The sequence below is a fragment of the Nematostella vectensis genome, chromosome 8 (assembly GCF_932526225.1).
Source record: "Nematostella vectensis chromosome 8, jaNemVect1.1, whole genome shotgun sequence".
Lineage (NCBI taxonomy): Eukaryota > Metazoa > Cnidaria > Anthozoa > Actiniaria > Edwardsiidae > Nematostella > Nematostella vectensis.
Genome location: NC_064041.1, coordinates 14,720,935 through 14,733,523, shown reverse-complemented (window position 1 = coordinate 14,733,523; position 12,589 = coordinate 14,720,935). Strand labels below are relative to the sequence as shown.

Genomic DNA, 12,589 nt, shown 5'->3' with positions numbered 1-12,589 from the left:
GATCTAGGGGCGGATCTAGGGGCTGATCTAGGGGTGGATCTAGGGGTGGATCTAGGAGTGGATCTAGGGGCGGATCTAGGGGCGGATCTAGGGGTGGATCTAGGGGCGGATCTAGGGGCGGATCTAGGGGTGGATCTAGGGGTGGGCCGGATCTAGGGGCGGATCTAGGGGTGGGCCGGATCTAGGGGCGGATCTAGGGGTGGGCCGGATCTAGGGTTGGGGCCGACCTAGGGGTGGATCTAGGGGCGGACCTAGTGGTGGATCTAGGGGCGGTTCTAGGGGTGGGCCGGATCTAGGGGAGGGCCGGACAAGTCCCCTTTTTCTTGGCTAAAAAAAATAACAATAACAAGAAATTTATTGAAATCCACAAAAAACAACAACGAATCCGGGCCCCTATTTCTTGAAACTCTTGTTTCGGCCCCCACTTTCTGGAACTTGTGGATCTGCCGCCCTGCCATAAAGAACCTGCACTCACAGTATAAATGACACGCAGCGTGAATGTCACGTTTGCTTTAATACTGAGCTTTTTTTTAGCATAATCAAAAATACAAACCAGTTGCTATCTTTCCACAGATACTTATTGGAAGTATTTTCAACACTTATCAACCTTATCAACACTTCTTTTGCTGAGGGCAGGCTCCCTCAGTCCTGGAAACACGCGGATGTTGCTCCTGTTCCGAAGCAAAAGCCAGTGCATGATATTAACAAACACCTTCGTCCCATCTCCCTGACGCCGATTCTCTCAAAGGTGGCCAAGGACTTCGTTGTTGAGAATCACGTGAAGCCAGCAGTTCTCGCTAAAGTCGATCCAAGGCAGTTCGGCACTGTTCCCGGTTCTAGCACCACTGAAGCCCTGATTAGTATGGTCTATTCATGGAACCAGGCAACTGATGGCAACGGGGCTACTGTAAGGGTTGTCCTGTTTGACTTCAGGAAAGCATTTGATCTTATCGATCATAACATTCTACTAACAAAGCTGCGCACCTTCAACATCCCTGACGCAATAATCGCCTGGATCACTGATTTCCTATCATGCAGAAAACAGCGCGTCAAACTGGGACAGGATCGCCTTTCTGAATGAGGCGTGGTCCCAGCCGGAGTTCCACAAGGGACAAAACTGAGCCCCTGGCTATTCATAGCGATGATCAATGACCTCGATATCGCCGACACTGAGTTGTGGAAATACGTTGATGACACGACAATTTCCGAAACAGTCCCGAAGTCCAAAGCCAGCACCATTCAAGCGGCTGTTAATTCCCTGGCCAGCAGCGCTGCCTCAAACAAGTTCCAGCTCAATGAGTCCAGGTGCAAGGAAATGAGGATTAGTTTTAGCACTAGTGACACTTATTTCGATCCAATAGTTGTAAACGACGTTGAAATTGAAATCGTTTCATGTGCTAAAATTTTAGGTCTCCATATTTCTTGTGACCTTAAATGGAACGATCACATTGATGATATCATTTCAAAGTGCAAAAAGCGCATGTTCGGTCTGCGTCAGCTTAAACGTTCAGGCCTTGGCAAGTCCGAACTAGTCAGTTTTTTCCGCACTTGTGGCAGGCCTATCACGGAATATGCTTGCCCAGTCTATCATGATAGTCTTCCAAGCTATCTATCTAATTCACTAGAACAAGTTCAACGCCGCGCGCTACGCATTATATATCCATACTGCCCGTACGAGGAGGCCTTAGCGGAGGCAGAACTTGTCAGTCCAGCTGCCCGTCGCCTGTCTTTGACCGATACGCTCTTCGACAAGATCGTTAGCAACAAAGCCTGTAAGCTTAATAAGCTCTTACCACCTGTGATCGATGCTAACATTTCTCTGAGACGTAAACGTTTTTTTAATGTTCCAAGGTATAAGACCGGCCGTTTTGACAATAGTTTTATAATTAAGAATGCTTCCTCCCGTTTTACTTAGATTTTATATACTTCTATTAGTTTCCCTGTAAATAATTTTAGTGTAAATAATTTCATAATTCAACCCTTGGGTTGCGGAGGATTTTATTCAATAAACTATCTATCTATCTCCTCTATCTTGAAGTCCTTATGATCCAATCTGTCTTTTTAATTGCGTGATATATGATTCATATTTTTTTACTCTGAGTGTGTATATATCTAAATACGAAGAAACCACATGCGAAGTGAAAAAATAAACGGGATAATGAAAAGTAATCTTTTTTACCTGCGCCATCTAACTGAACTCCTTATTGGGAAAATTAATCAACACAAGGTAAAAGTTTAACTCCTTGTCCGCCGCCCTTGCCATTTTCAAGCTTCCAAGTTTTGCCTGTGGTTTATTTATCGATTCATCACTCCATTCCCATCTTTTCTTTGTATTTCTCTAAGCTGGCGTTCACGAGGAAAAGGAATCCTCTGTTATTATCGGCGAATTTTATCTGCCTTCTAGAAAGATTGTAAATACAATCTGGCTAATCCCGGGCAAAGGGTTCTTTTTCACTCTTCTTTTCTTATTCACGGGTTGGCTGTGGTAGAAGCACGCGTCCCTAACCCGTTGCCATGGCGTGACGTCACAGTAAGCAAAAGCACAAGCGCGGGACTGTACCAAATAGTGATGGCCAAACCTGGAAAACGACACAAAAATCACTATTTCCCCGCACTATGGAGCAAATAACTCACTAAAACATATAATGGATCACCACTTGTTGTATCGGCATGTTTATAATTCTGTAAATTGCCGTTGATTGCGCATCACATCATGAAAGGCCAGCAGTGCTGTACGAGTATTTGTCAACATCCCGAATGCTGGAAGTCTGATTTGAAACGCGTAAAAGAAGCTGTCTATAGGAGAAATGGCGTTGAAGGGGAATCCTTCAATACAGAACCTAGTAAACAGCTAGACCAGGTCTATTTGACAAAAGAACAGCGACTAGAGAGTATTGATGGTAAGTTTTATAATCTACAATTTAGCGTGTTTACATACAATACAAAGGACACCAGTTTCGTACCCCTCGACTTCTCTTCATAAGTGTGTTTGTAATTCTATGTTTATCCCATATGCATGTTGTCTACTAAATTGCCATCTGAATTCCTCCCAACATGTTTTAACTTAGTAATTTGATTTTATTACGAGGTAATGTCATTGTTTAAAATGTGTAAGCTTATTGATAATGCCTTCGTTAAAAAATAGCAACGACTTCTTACTATGTTTTATCCGAATGCGGGCAAATTATTTATGTACAAAAATATTTTCCATAAGGACGTTATGCCTTACAATTCGCCCAGAATGTTGAAAATGTCTTGCTGTGCATCTAGTTTACCTGTTGATCATAATGAGTTCGAAAATTGTATAACTAGAGAGAACAAAGGCAAGATCTAGAAGAACTGGGTCATCTGAGAATGTAGGAAAATACATCAAAGCTGTAAACCCAACTTGGACAGAAATCTTGTGAAATCGGGTGAAATACAGTAAATATGTGAAAAAAAAAACACAAAAAACAAGAAAGCCAATGCGGTTGAATACAGAAAATTTATTAACATTCTCACAAAAATTAGGCTTGTGATGAGGTCCAAAATCTTTGCGGGTGAGTTTACAGTTATGATACCTTAACAGATTTTTACATTGAACGCCTGGTTTCAAACCCTTTTCTAAAATTCTAAAATTGTCAAATACTATTCTTTTCCACACCTATGACCACAGGGAGTCTGCCAACACTCAAAATAGTAGATGTATTTGGAGGACTGGACATGGGCACATCTAACAAGCAGCTACCCAGGCCTCATAGAAGATCAACATCGTTGCCTTCACTTTCACCTGATTCAAGGTACAAATATCCTTCATTGTTAACAACCTGGCCTGTTGTAACTAACCTTGGGTTTGAGTTTTCTGATAAAAAAAACTGACCCCAGAAAGAACAAAAAGGGATTTTTTATGCTATTGCAGTATCTCCACAAGACATTTATTATTACAAAAAAGTTTGACTTTTTAGATCTATAAAATACCAGAGTGATCAAGAATGCTTTTTTTTCTAATTTGCTCATGCTTTATAGTTTCGTATAGTTTTCCTCTACAAATAGCATGTCTATTGCAAACCGAAAGTGGACTTTCTGCCATTGTTGGGGATGCAAATGGGATAACGCAACCATTTCATTTTTTCTCCATTCCCGATAATTTCTCTTTCACAAGCCATTATAGATAGCACTTCAAAGGTAAACTTTTTGTCTCTACAGCCGTGATTCAGATTATCAATCCAGAGCCCAGAGCACAGTTCGAGCACCACACCCTTCTCCATCTGCCTGTCCGTCTGCGATGACAGATTATAAAAGGCGCATGTTATGGAAAAAACAAGTTGCCTCGCGGCAAAGTAGTGCGAAGAGTGAGGGGTGTCAACCGAATAAGGTCGCACACATCGGGGTGCATGAGGTGTATGATGACAACGAGTTGAATCAAGAATGGCAGGAAGTTTACATAACATCGGCATATCTTGTTTGGTGCCCTTCCAACAAGAAGGTATTGTAAGGCAGTGTGATTTATTGAGAAATGGGAAGAACATTTTATATTCATACTCAGCCCCCTCTATCACAACTGCATTGTAGTTTAGCTTTTGTGCACAACAAAAACTAAGGGTGCTAGAAAGTCCAGGTTCGATATGCTACAATTAAAAGCTCTAAGGCTTTCTTTTGAAATTACAGTAAATGCAATAGAATTAAAAGATGGCCTTGACTTGATTATTCATTGGGGCGTATATAGAGCCTGGGCTACTAGTGAGCTGTGGTTTGTGTTAGGACTATGTATCAATGAGTCGACCTCTGTAACACCATTGGGCATTACATTAGTTCAAATTAAAGGTTAATAAAGCGAACCAAGGGATGGAACCTTGTTTTTGTTAAAGAATAAAAGAACAAACAAAGATTTTTTTTTTTAGAAGAGAAAAAGACGCTCATCAAGTAGAAGGTAAGTTGTAACTTCACTGTTCACTAGGCACTGTAGTTCCTGAGCAGAGGAAATTATTATTATTTTAGGGGGGGGGGGGGGTAGGGAAGCACTACTACTGCTAAAATTAGTTCCAAAAGGTGTAACAGTTTATATTTGAATCAAAATATGATTGTGTTGCCATATTATGCATGCAGGTATACTGTATATGAGTATTTTTTTGGTGGAGTATATACCCACCAGTCCTCGACATTCTAGAAAACATACTGTTTCTGTACAATTTCACATCTTGTCAACTGTGTGTTTGTAGCTCGAGTGGAGGTAGTGTGAGAAAAGGACCCAAGAAGATTGTGCCAAAAGACGTGACAGAAGATCTCGTCCCTGCTGCTATGGAGCCTTTCAAGCCAGTGCGTTTTAAAACTGTTACAGTCAAACCAGGTCAAGCTTGCTCCCCTATAGCTGATTATTCAGTTTATTATTTGTAATTTCTTTTGATTATTTGCTGAGAAGTTTCCATTCTTGAGACAAGTTTTTGGAATGTTCTCACTCACTAAGATTGCATAAATCAGTAGCTTCACTAAGGAGGGGGGGGGGAAATAAAGGCTTTAGTTTCCCAGCTCATAAATACAACCACGGCGGTTTCTTTCTGCTATTTTGAATGAGACTTTGCATTAAAAAATTGAAAACTTGTTTCAAGATTGCACACTTTTTGGCAAATAATCAACTGAAATTTAAAAAAAAATGAAGTCACTATTCAGGGGGCACATTTAACCTGGTTTGACTGTAAATTAATCTTAAATTGTGACTCTGGTTTACTTGATAGGCATTTTGGGATATACATATAAATGCAAACAACATGACAAAATAGCAGGGAATCAAAGCTGCATTAGACACTGAAAAAACACATGCTCTTTTATCTTTGTAAGCATGTAATTTTTTGCTTGCATTTTCACACTTCCTGATGGACATTTTGTGCAATTGTATTTTTATTAATGTACATTCTAATTTAGATGGTATTTTTTGTAACTTACCGAAATTCTGTCTCAGAGTCGTCCAAAGTCTACAAAAACGCCCACAGGAGGTCAGCCTTACTCACCATACAGACCTCCTGCAAAGATGGTCAACGTTGAAACCCTTGAGTTGGATAAATATGGGTAAGAACCAGTCTTGTGTTTCATTCTGTTTGATCTGTTTTAGACTAGGACATGAACCAATTATAACAAGACAACAAAATCCTGGTCAGACAAAATCAACTTCTAAAATGTCACAATAAGTTGAGGATTAACCTTAACTTCTGTAAATGTATGTCTCAGATAGGCACTCAATCATACTTGTTTGTCTTATAATCAAATTCAATGTTGTGAAATGGGCCCGAGATCAAAATCCTTGTGTTATTTGGGAATCGTGCAAAGGTATTCTTCTGCAGTAGAGAAGACTGCAGCAGCAAAGTAACAATGTTAGACTGTATTTGTTTTTTATGATTCTTGTTTCCTACAATACAGGATGGAAGACCTGGCTGATCTGCCACGCCCAGTTCTATCTGGAATCCTGCGTCAACTGAATGCAAGGTACTGTAGGGTAATCAACTGTTTGATTTGTAATAATAACAATGATAATAATAGTGATGGTGGTGGCGGCGGTGGTGGTGGTGGCGGTGGTGGCGGTGGCGGTGGTGGCGGCGGTGGTGGCGGTGATACATTAGCTGTAGCAGTAGTAGTAATTGTTATAGTAATAAATATGGAGCATGTGAAATACATATAGCTATAAACCATTTGCTTTATTATAACTACGCTATCATTGCCACTCCTTACTATGCGGTAACACCAAAAAAAATTAACTTGATTTATATAAGCACCATTTCCGGAAGCTTAATGGAGCTTCAAATTTAAAATCCTATTACGTAGGTTTGGTGGCCCATCGCTGCCACATGGTTTTTTCATTTTCATGCATCAAAATTATATTTTTAGCGTAAAATTGAAATGAAATTCAAATAAAATTGATTTTCCGTTTAAAAATGAAATTGAAAATAGATTCAAAATCATTTTCAAAATAAAAGTAAAAGTAAAATCATTTTCAAAATACAAGTAAAAATAAATTCATTTCAAAATAAATAATAATGTCTTGGAACTGAGAAACACAAGCTTCTAGTAAGCTCACATTTGTTCATCAAGTCAAATTCAGGGCTGAGAAACAGAAAGATACTATCCATTTCTCGACCGGGAATTGAACCTGTTTCCGCCGAGGTGAGGTGAGGCGCTAACACAATGAGGCGCTAAGGCGCTAACACAATGGGCGATCTCTGATCCAGATGAAGTCTTGACATTGAAACTACAAAAAACTCTTCATCGTCAAGTACATATTAAGTCGTGTACTAACAGGTTTTTGTACTGACTTGATTTAGACCAACTGATATGGAAATGCGACCATTACTATAACTTTAGTGATTGCAATTGCCACTCTAGTAATATTATCTATTCGATTGTAGAAATATTTCACAGACAGATGTCACTGCTGAAGTATCTGAACCAAAAGATCAATCAATCCCAAGAAAACATGTGAAGATTGTGGAGAGCGATGCAGACCTGATACAGGCAGTTGAACTTGTCACTTCTGAGTCCACAGTCGCTATGGCGATTGAAGAAAATAACTCTCGTGTGAAACTTGCTGTTGATATCAACTCAAGTCTTACACCCCCTGTTGAAGACAAAACCTTGGTGATAGAGATAGGGGAGGAGCGAGAGAATAATGGAAAGAAACAGCTTGTGCTTGTGGAGAAGGAGGGGGAGGGGCAAGTCACAGCACGCGGAGCTCGTCATGCACTACACATGCATAATATAGGTATGTCACACATTACATGTCACGCATTACATACTATGGCACTATTTTTGTTTTATATATATTTATATTATATATTTGAATATTGAAATAACACCTCATTGTGGGGGTGTGTTATTATCCATAGATTATTTCATGGTTTAGCAATAACATGTTTCTCCATTGTAGGATGAATTGAACTTTGTTGTGACTCAAGTGGATTTAGTTCGAAGTGTTTATCTGGACCACTTCCATTTTTTTTGACAGTCAATGATTTATTACAAGTCTTCTCCGAGGTCTTTTATTGTTGACTTCTTAATCGGAGTGTATATTATCTCCACAGGAATCCCAATGGAAGGAAAGCCAAAACATGTTGTCCATCACTGCAGCAGTTCTATCCCGCGCCGTCTCGCTCAACTGGGTGTGGCCATGGAACCGGTGGAGCTCGTACCCGTCACGCCCAGTCCAACTAGTACACCTAGAGAGGAGTTGACTGTCGCTGTGTCTCGTACGGAGGAACCATGTCCGCGTACCCCCCTGAACGTTACAATACCAAGTGGGGGACTGGCTTTGATTGATTCCTACTACGAATCTGATGACATGTCGAGGGAGTTCTCTGCATACAGGTAAGACCTATCAGTTTATCACACTATTATCCTTCGCATTTGCAACCGTTAAAGTGAATACATGTGACCTACAGGACAATGTTCTTCACTTACACGTGTCATGTTTTACACATTTCATCTTTTACCCTAAGTTCTCCTTCGTGTCTGGTTCCAGCGCATTTAATCTTTTACACGTGTCGTATTTTTCACATTTAATCTTTTACCCCAGGTTCTCCTTCGTGTCTGGTTCCAGCGCATTTAATCTTTTACACGTGTCGTATTTTTCACATTTAATCTTTTACCCCAGGTTCTCCTTCGTGTCTGGTTCTAGCGCATTTAATCTTTTACACGTGTCCTATTTTACACATTTCATCTTTTACCCCAGGTTCTCCCCGTGGCTGGTTCCAGCGCGTCTAATCTTTTACACGTGTCATATTTTACCCATTTCATCTTTTACACGTGTCATATTTTACACATCTTATCTTTTACACGTGTCATATTTTACACATTTCATCTTTTACACGTGTCATATTTTACACATTTTATCTTTTACACCTGTACTATTTTACACATTTCATCTTTTACCCCAGGTTCTCATCTCATCTCATCTTTTAACTTAGGTTTTCCCCGTCTCCGGTTCGAGCGCCTGCCCCAACGCCAATCAGCCCGGACAAGTCTTACGACCACTTCCGCCAATACTCGCGCACCTCCCAGTCACATGACCGCCTCAAATACTCCTCGGGATCGTACGGACGCAGCTCGGCACAAGACGACGACTCCTCGAAGCAAATGCGGCGCTGGGAGACCCTCAGTAGCGTTTACGACGCGGAGGAAAGCATGGGGGAGGGGAGGGAGATTGCTGCTGGCAAAGAGCTGATCATTCAGGAAGAGGACCGTTCGGTCGAGTTATCGGAGAGTGTGTTTCTGACCGAGGGGCCACTGGAAGAGCCTTGTGACACACCTCGTCAAAGTAACAGTGATTGGGCGCAGGAAAAGATGATTGTGAACCTTATCGAGCCGTCCATCAGGGGAAGGAGCCCAAGCCCTGGGAGTAGAACCCATATCCCGAGAGACATCATTGATCAGTTCCAAGGCGATTTGTATGGGCGAAAGCGACACAAGCATCACCCCAGCATGCCCGCGAACTCCCCTACACGGGTCCCTATAGCTAAGGAGACCAAGGGGATTATTATCGGCACGGGTATCTCCATCCCAGGCTGGAGACAGCCACGAACTCGAACCCCCTTACAGTTCATGGAGACACCAGGGCGATACGCCCCTAAGCCTCTAAGGCAGCCGCCCTCCAACTCAATCCCTAAGTCCATCAAGATCTTCCACTTGGCCCCTCCCGAGAGACCACGCCCTAAAAGCACCCCTCCTCGAATGCCTTCCGCTGAAAAGAACAACTTCGTCGCTGAAGTTCTGTCGGAGTCATCCCTGCACAGTAATTCGCAAGAGCAAGCGTCGGTGCCGACCTCGATGGGAGTTAACGAAGCAAGTTCTGCCAGCAGGTCAGGGTCTGTGCCCCCGCCGCCGTCGCCCGAGGTTCCGAATATCGGGGAACCCACGGTAGGAGGTCTGGAGCCTTTGAGAGAAGAAGACGAGCGTAGTTGTATAGCTGCTTACGATGGGACGGGGAATGAAGGTGTGATGCAGAGGCTTGCTCCTGTGGGTGCAGAATGGGAGGAGGACTCGGTAGACTTATCGAATGAGAAAGAAGGCTTAGCCAATAATCTAGATTTAAATGACATTTCAAACGAGTTAAGTCATCTGAAGGACGATTTACCGAATGATCCGGATTCAAAGGTGTTGAGTACTTCAGGCGACCACTCGATAAAGAACTCTGATCCTGATAAAAACGAGGTTTCTCGAGAAGAGAATGTCGCGTTATCTAAGCAGGTCAATGCAGACAAACAAGTGATAGCAGATGATGCCTTTGGTGAGCAAGTGATAGCAAAAAATGGCACAGGGGAGCAAGTGATAGCAGAAGATGGCACAGGGGAGCAAGTGATAGCAGAAGATGGCACTTGTGAGCAAGTAATGGCAAAAGATGGTTCGACAAGCTTTCGGGAAAATAATCAAATAACCGAGGGTACAGTAACCGAAGACGCTAACCATTCTGAGGACAACAATTTTCCCACAGTAACTCTAGTAGATTCGAATGCAGAACAAAACGTAGAAAAGACAGAAAGCTTAGGCGAGGAGCAGCAAGGTGGTGCAACTGACGCGGTACTTCAAAAAATTGGATTAGATGAGGCAGAAAAGCCCAAAGAAGACAAGAATGAGGATAAGGAAAGTCGTGGATCCCCTTCACCGCCCCCAGGCTCCCCTGAGGTCGAATCAAACCCTGACTTCACCGAGGGACTGGACCTCAACTTGGACCTGGAGGCAGAATTAAAAGCCGCCATGGAAGGGCTTGATGGGTTTAGTGTTGACGACGACGATGGTTATGCAGACTGTGTTGGAGGGCCCCTTTCAGCAAGGCCCACGTCCCCTGAGGCTTTGTAACGATTTCTTAGAAACCCTTTCTTAGAAATTATGATGAAATCTCCAGGATCTATCAAGGGCCCTTGAATGATTTGGTAGACAGACATTTAATTCCGTTTTTAAGTTAAGAATAGAATAGGAATTAGTAAAACAATATTATTCTCTAACGCGAATATTTTGTAAATAAATCACAAAACGAACGAAGAGGTTGTTGTTTAGATGGATAGTTCATTCGATTGACCTACAGTCAGGTGACTCCAAAACAAAAGGCCCATAAGAGTCACGGTGGGAACTTACATTCCCCAGCCTCGCGCCCCCGGGATGTCCACCGCGTAAAATTAGAAAAAACGGTGTAGTTGAAACCTTAACGGGGGAAAAGGAAATCGGAACTTTCCAGTTCACAATTTGAAATTTCGAAGGGAGTGACGAAGATATATGTTTTATTTTTAGCCATGGTTCCACTTCATTAAAGATCGAAATCTATGTCTTGTTTCGGGCCTTTGATGACTGACTTGCCCAAAGCACCCGACAACCAAATTAACACACATCGCAGTAATAGCAATGTTCCTGTCGAAAACAAAACCTAGAATGTTCGCCAGCTTGTGGACAATGTAAAGGCTCTGGCTGTGCAAACTCCCCTGTCCTGACTCAAGAAAACGACGATGCTATTGAAGATTAATAGTACGCCGTGCAGTTTCACCATGTAACGTATCACCAATGGGTTATGTCGCTTTATTCAGCCAATTTTCTTTTTGAAAGAAATCCGCGAGCTTTTCGGAATTTTTCTTTTACCCGTGATAACTGATTAAAGATCTTGTTTTGCCAGTCATGTCTCATATAGATTAAATTTAATGCACTTATAGTACCATCGTTGTCTTATTATTCAGATTCGGTGCAACACAAACAAAAAAGCAGTTGAATAAATTTCTGCCAGTTTCCGCCTCGTCTCCATGTTGCAACAGAGTGTAACTCATAATAACTGATTAAGCATCTTGACTGTACCACCCCCATCTCAGATCCTTTCAAATTCGGTGCAATTAGGGTTGTAAACAGGCGAAATAATTCTACTTCCGGTTTCAGCCTCGTTTTCATTTCTGTAATTAGTGGTGGTCAAACCACAGAATGAATGGACTAAAAACTTCCAATAGACACATTGCTTTTACAATTTTTAAATATTTTTCGTGTTTTCCGTTTGAAATCATCTGAGATTGTTGCGTAATCGACCGGAAGTAAACTTGTAATAAGCAAGAGGAACGGAGTTTTTGTTTTTTCAAGTACCTGGCTGTTCCCGTTTTTTTTTTTTTTTTTTTTTTTTTTGCTAGAGAGACATTGTACTTGCTGGAAACTTTTAAAATAAAACATTTAAAATAAAACTACCTGTTTGGCGTCAGGTGTTTGTTGGATATCTCATTTTAGCCAAATGAAAAATTAAAAGATATGATATTTTGGGTCAGATATACGCGTTGGTTTACGTCCGCTATACTTTCACGGACGTTCAACAAAAAAGAACGGCTAGCAATCGATAATTTGATTGAGAAGTAATATCGTAACACATTCGATTTTCTTCACTAAAGACGAAAAGCGTATTGGTAGGACTGTTTCTCTTTTCATTTCATTTTTTTTTTCAGTAGTCTTGTTTTATGAATTGTATAATCAAGTAAAGTAAATTGCGTCAGGTTTCATTTCGAGCATTTACTCATTACGCATTGTTTGGCGCGACAACTTTGTCACGAGATAGCAAACCAATCAGAGCGCACCGTCTTAGGGAGGAAGTCCCCGTAAAGTTTTATTAAAG

At 41.5% G+C, this 12,589-nt stretch overlaps 1 protein-coding gene across 1 annotated transcript; it reads left to right on the top strand.

Moving 5' to 3' along the window:
* The first annotated feature begins 2,522 nt into the window (after positions 1-2,522).
* LOC5510487 lies at positions 2,523-10,998 on the top strand. Its single transcript, XM_032379663.2, has 10 exons — positions 2,523-2,900; positions 3,656-3,779; positions 4,186-4,465; positions 4,881-4,909; positions 5,199-5,295; positions 5,936-6,042; positions 6,391-6,456; positions 7,374-7,726; positions 8,046-8,328; positions 8,928-10,998. The coding sequence occupies exons 1-10, from the start codon at positions 2,714-2,716 to the stop codon at positions 10,813-10,815; spliced, it is 3,414 nt and encodes a 1,137-aa protein (XP_032235554.1). The 5' UTR covers positions 2,523-2,713; the 3' UTR covers positions 10,816-10,998.
* The last annotated feature ends 1,591 nt before the right edge of the window (positions 10,999-12,589 follow it).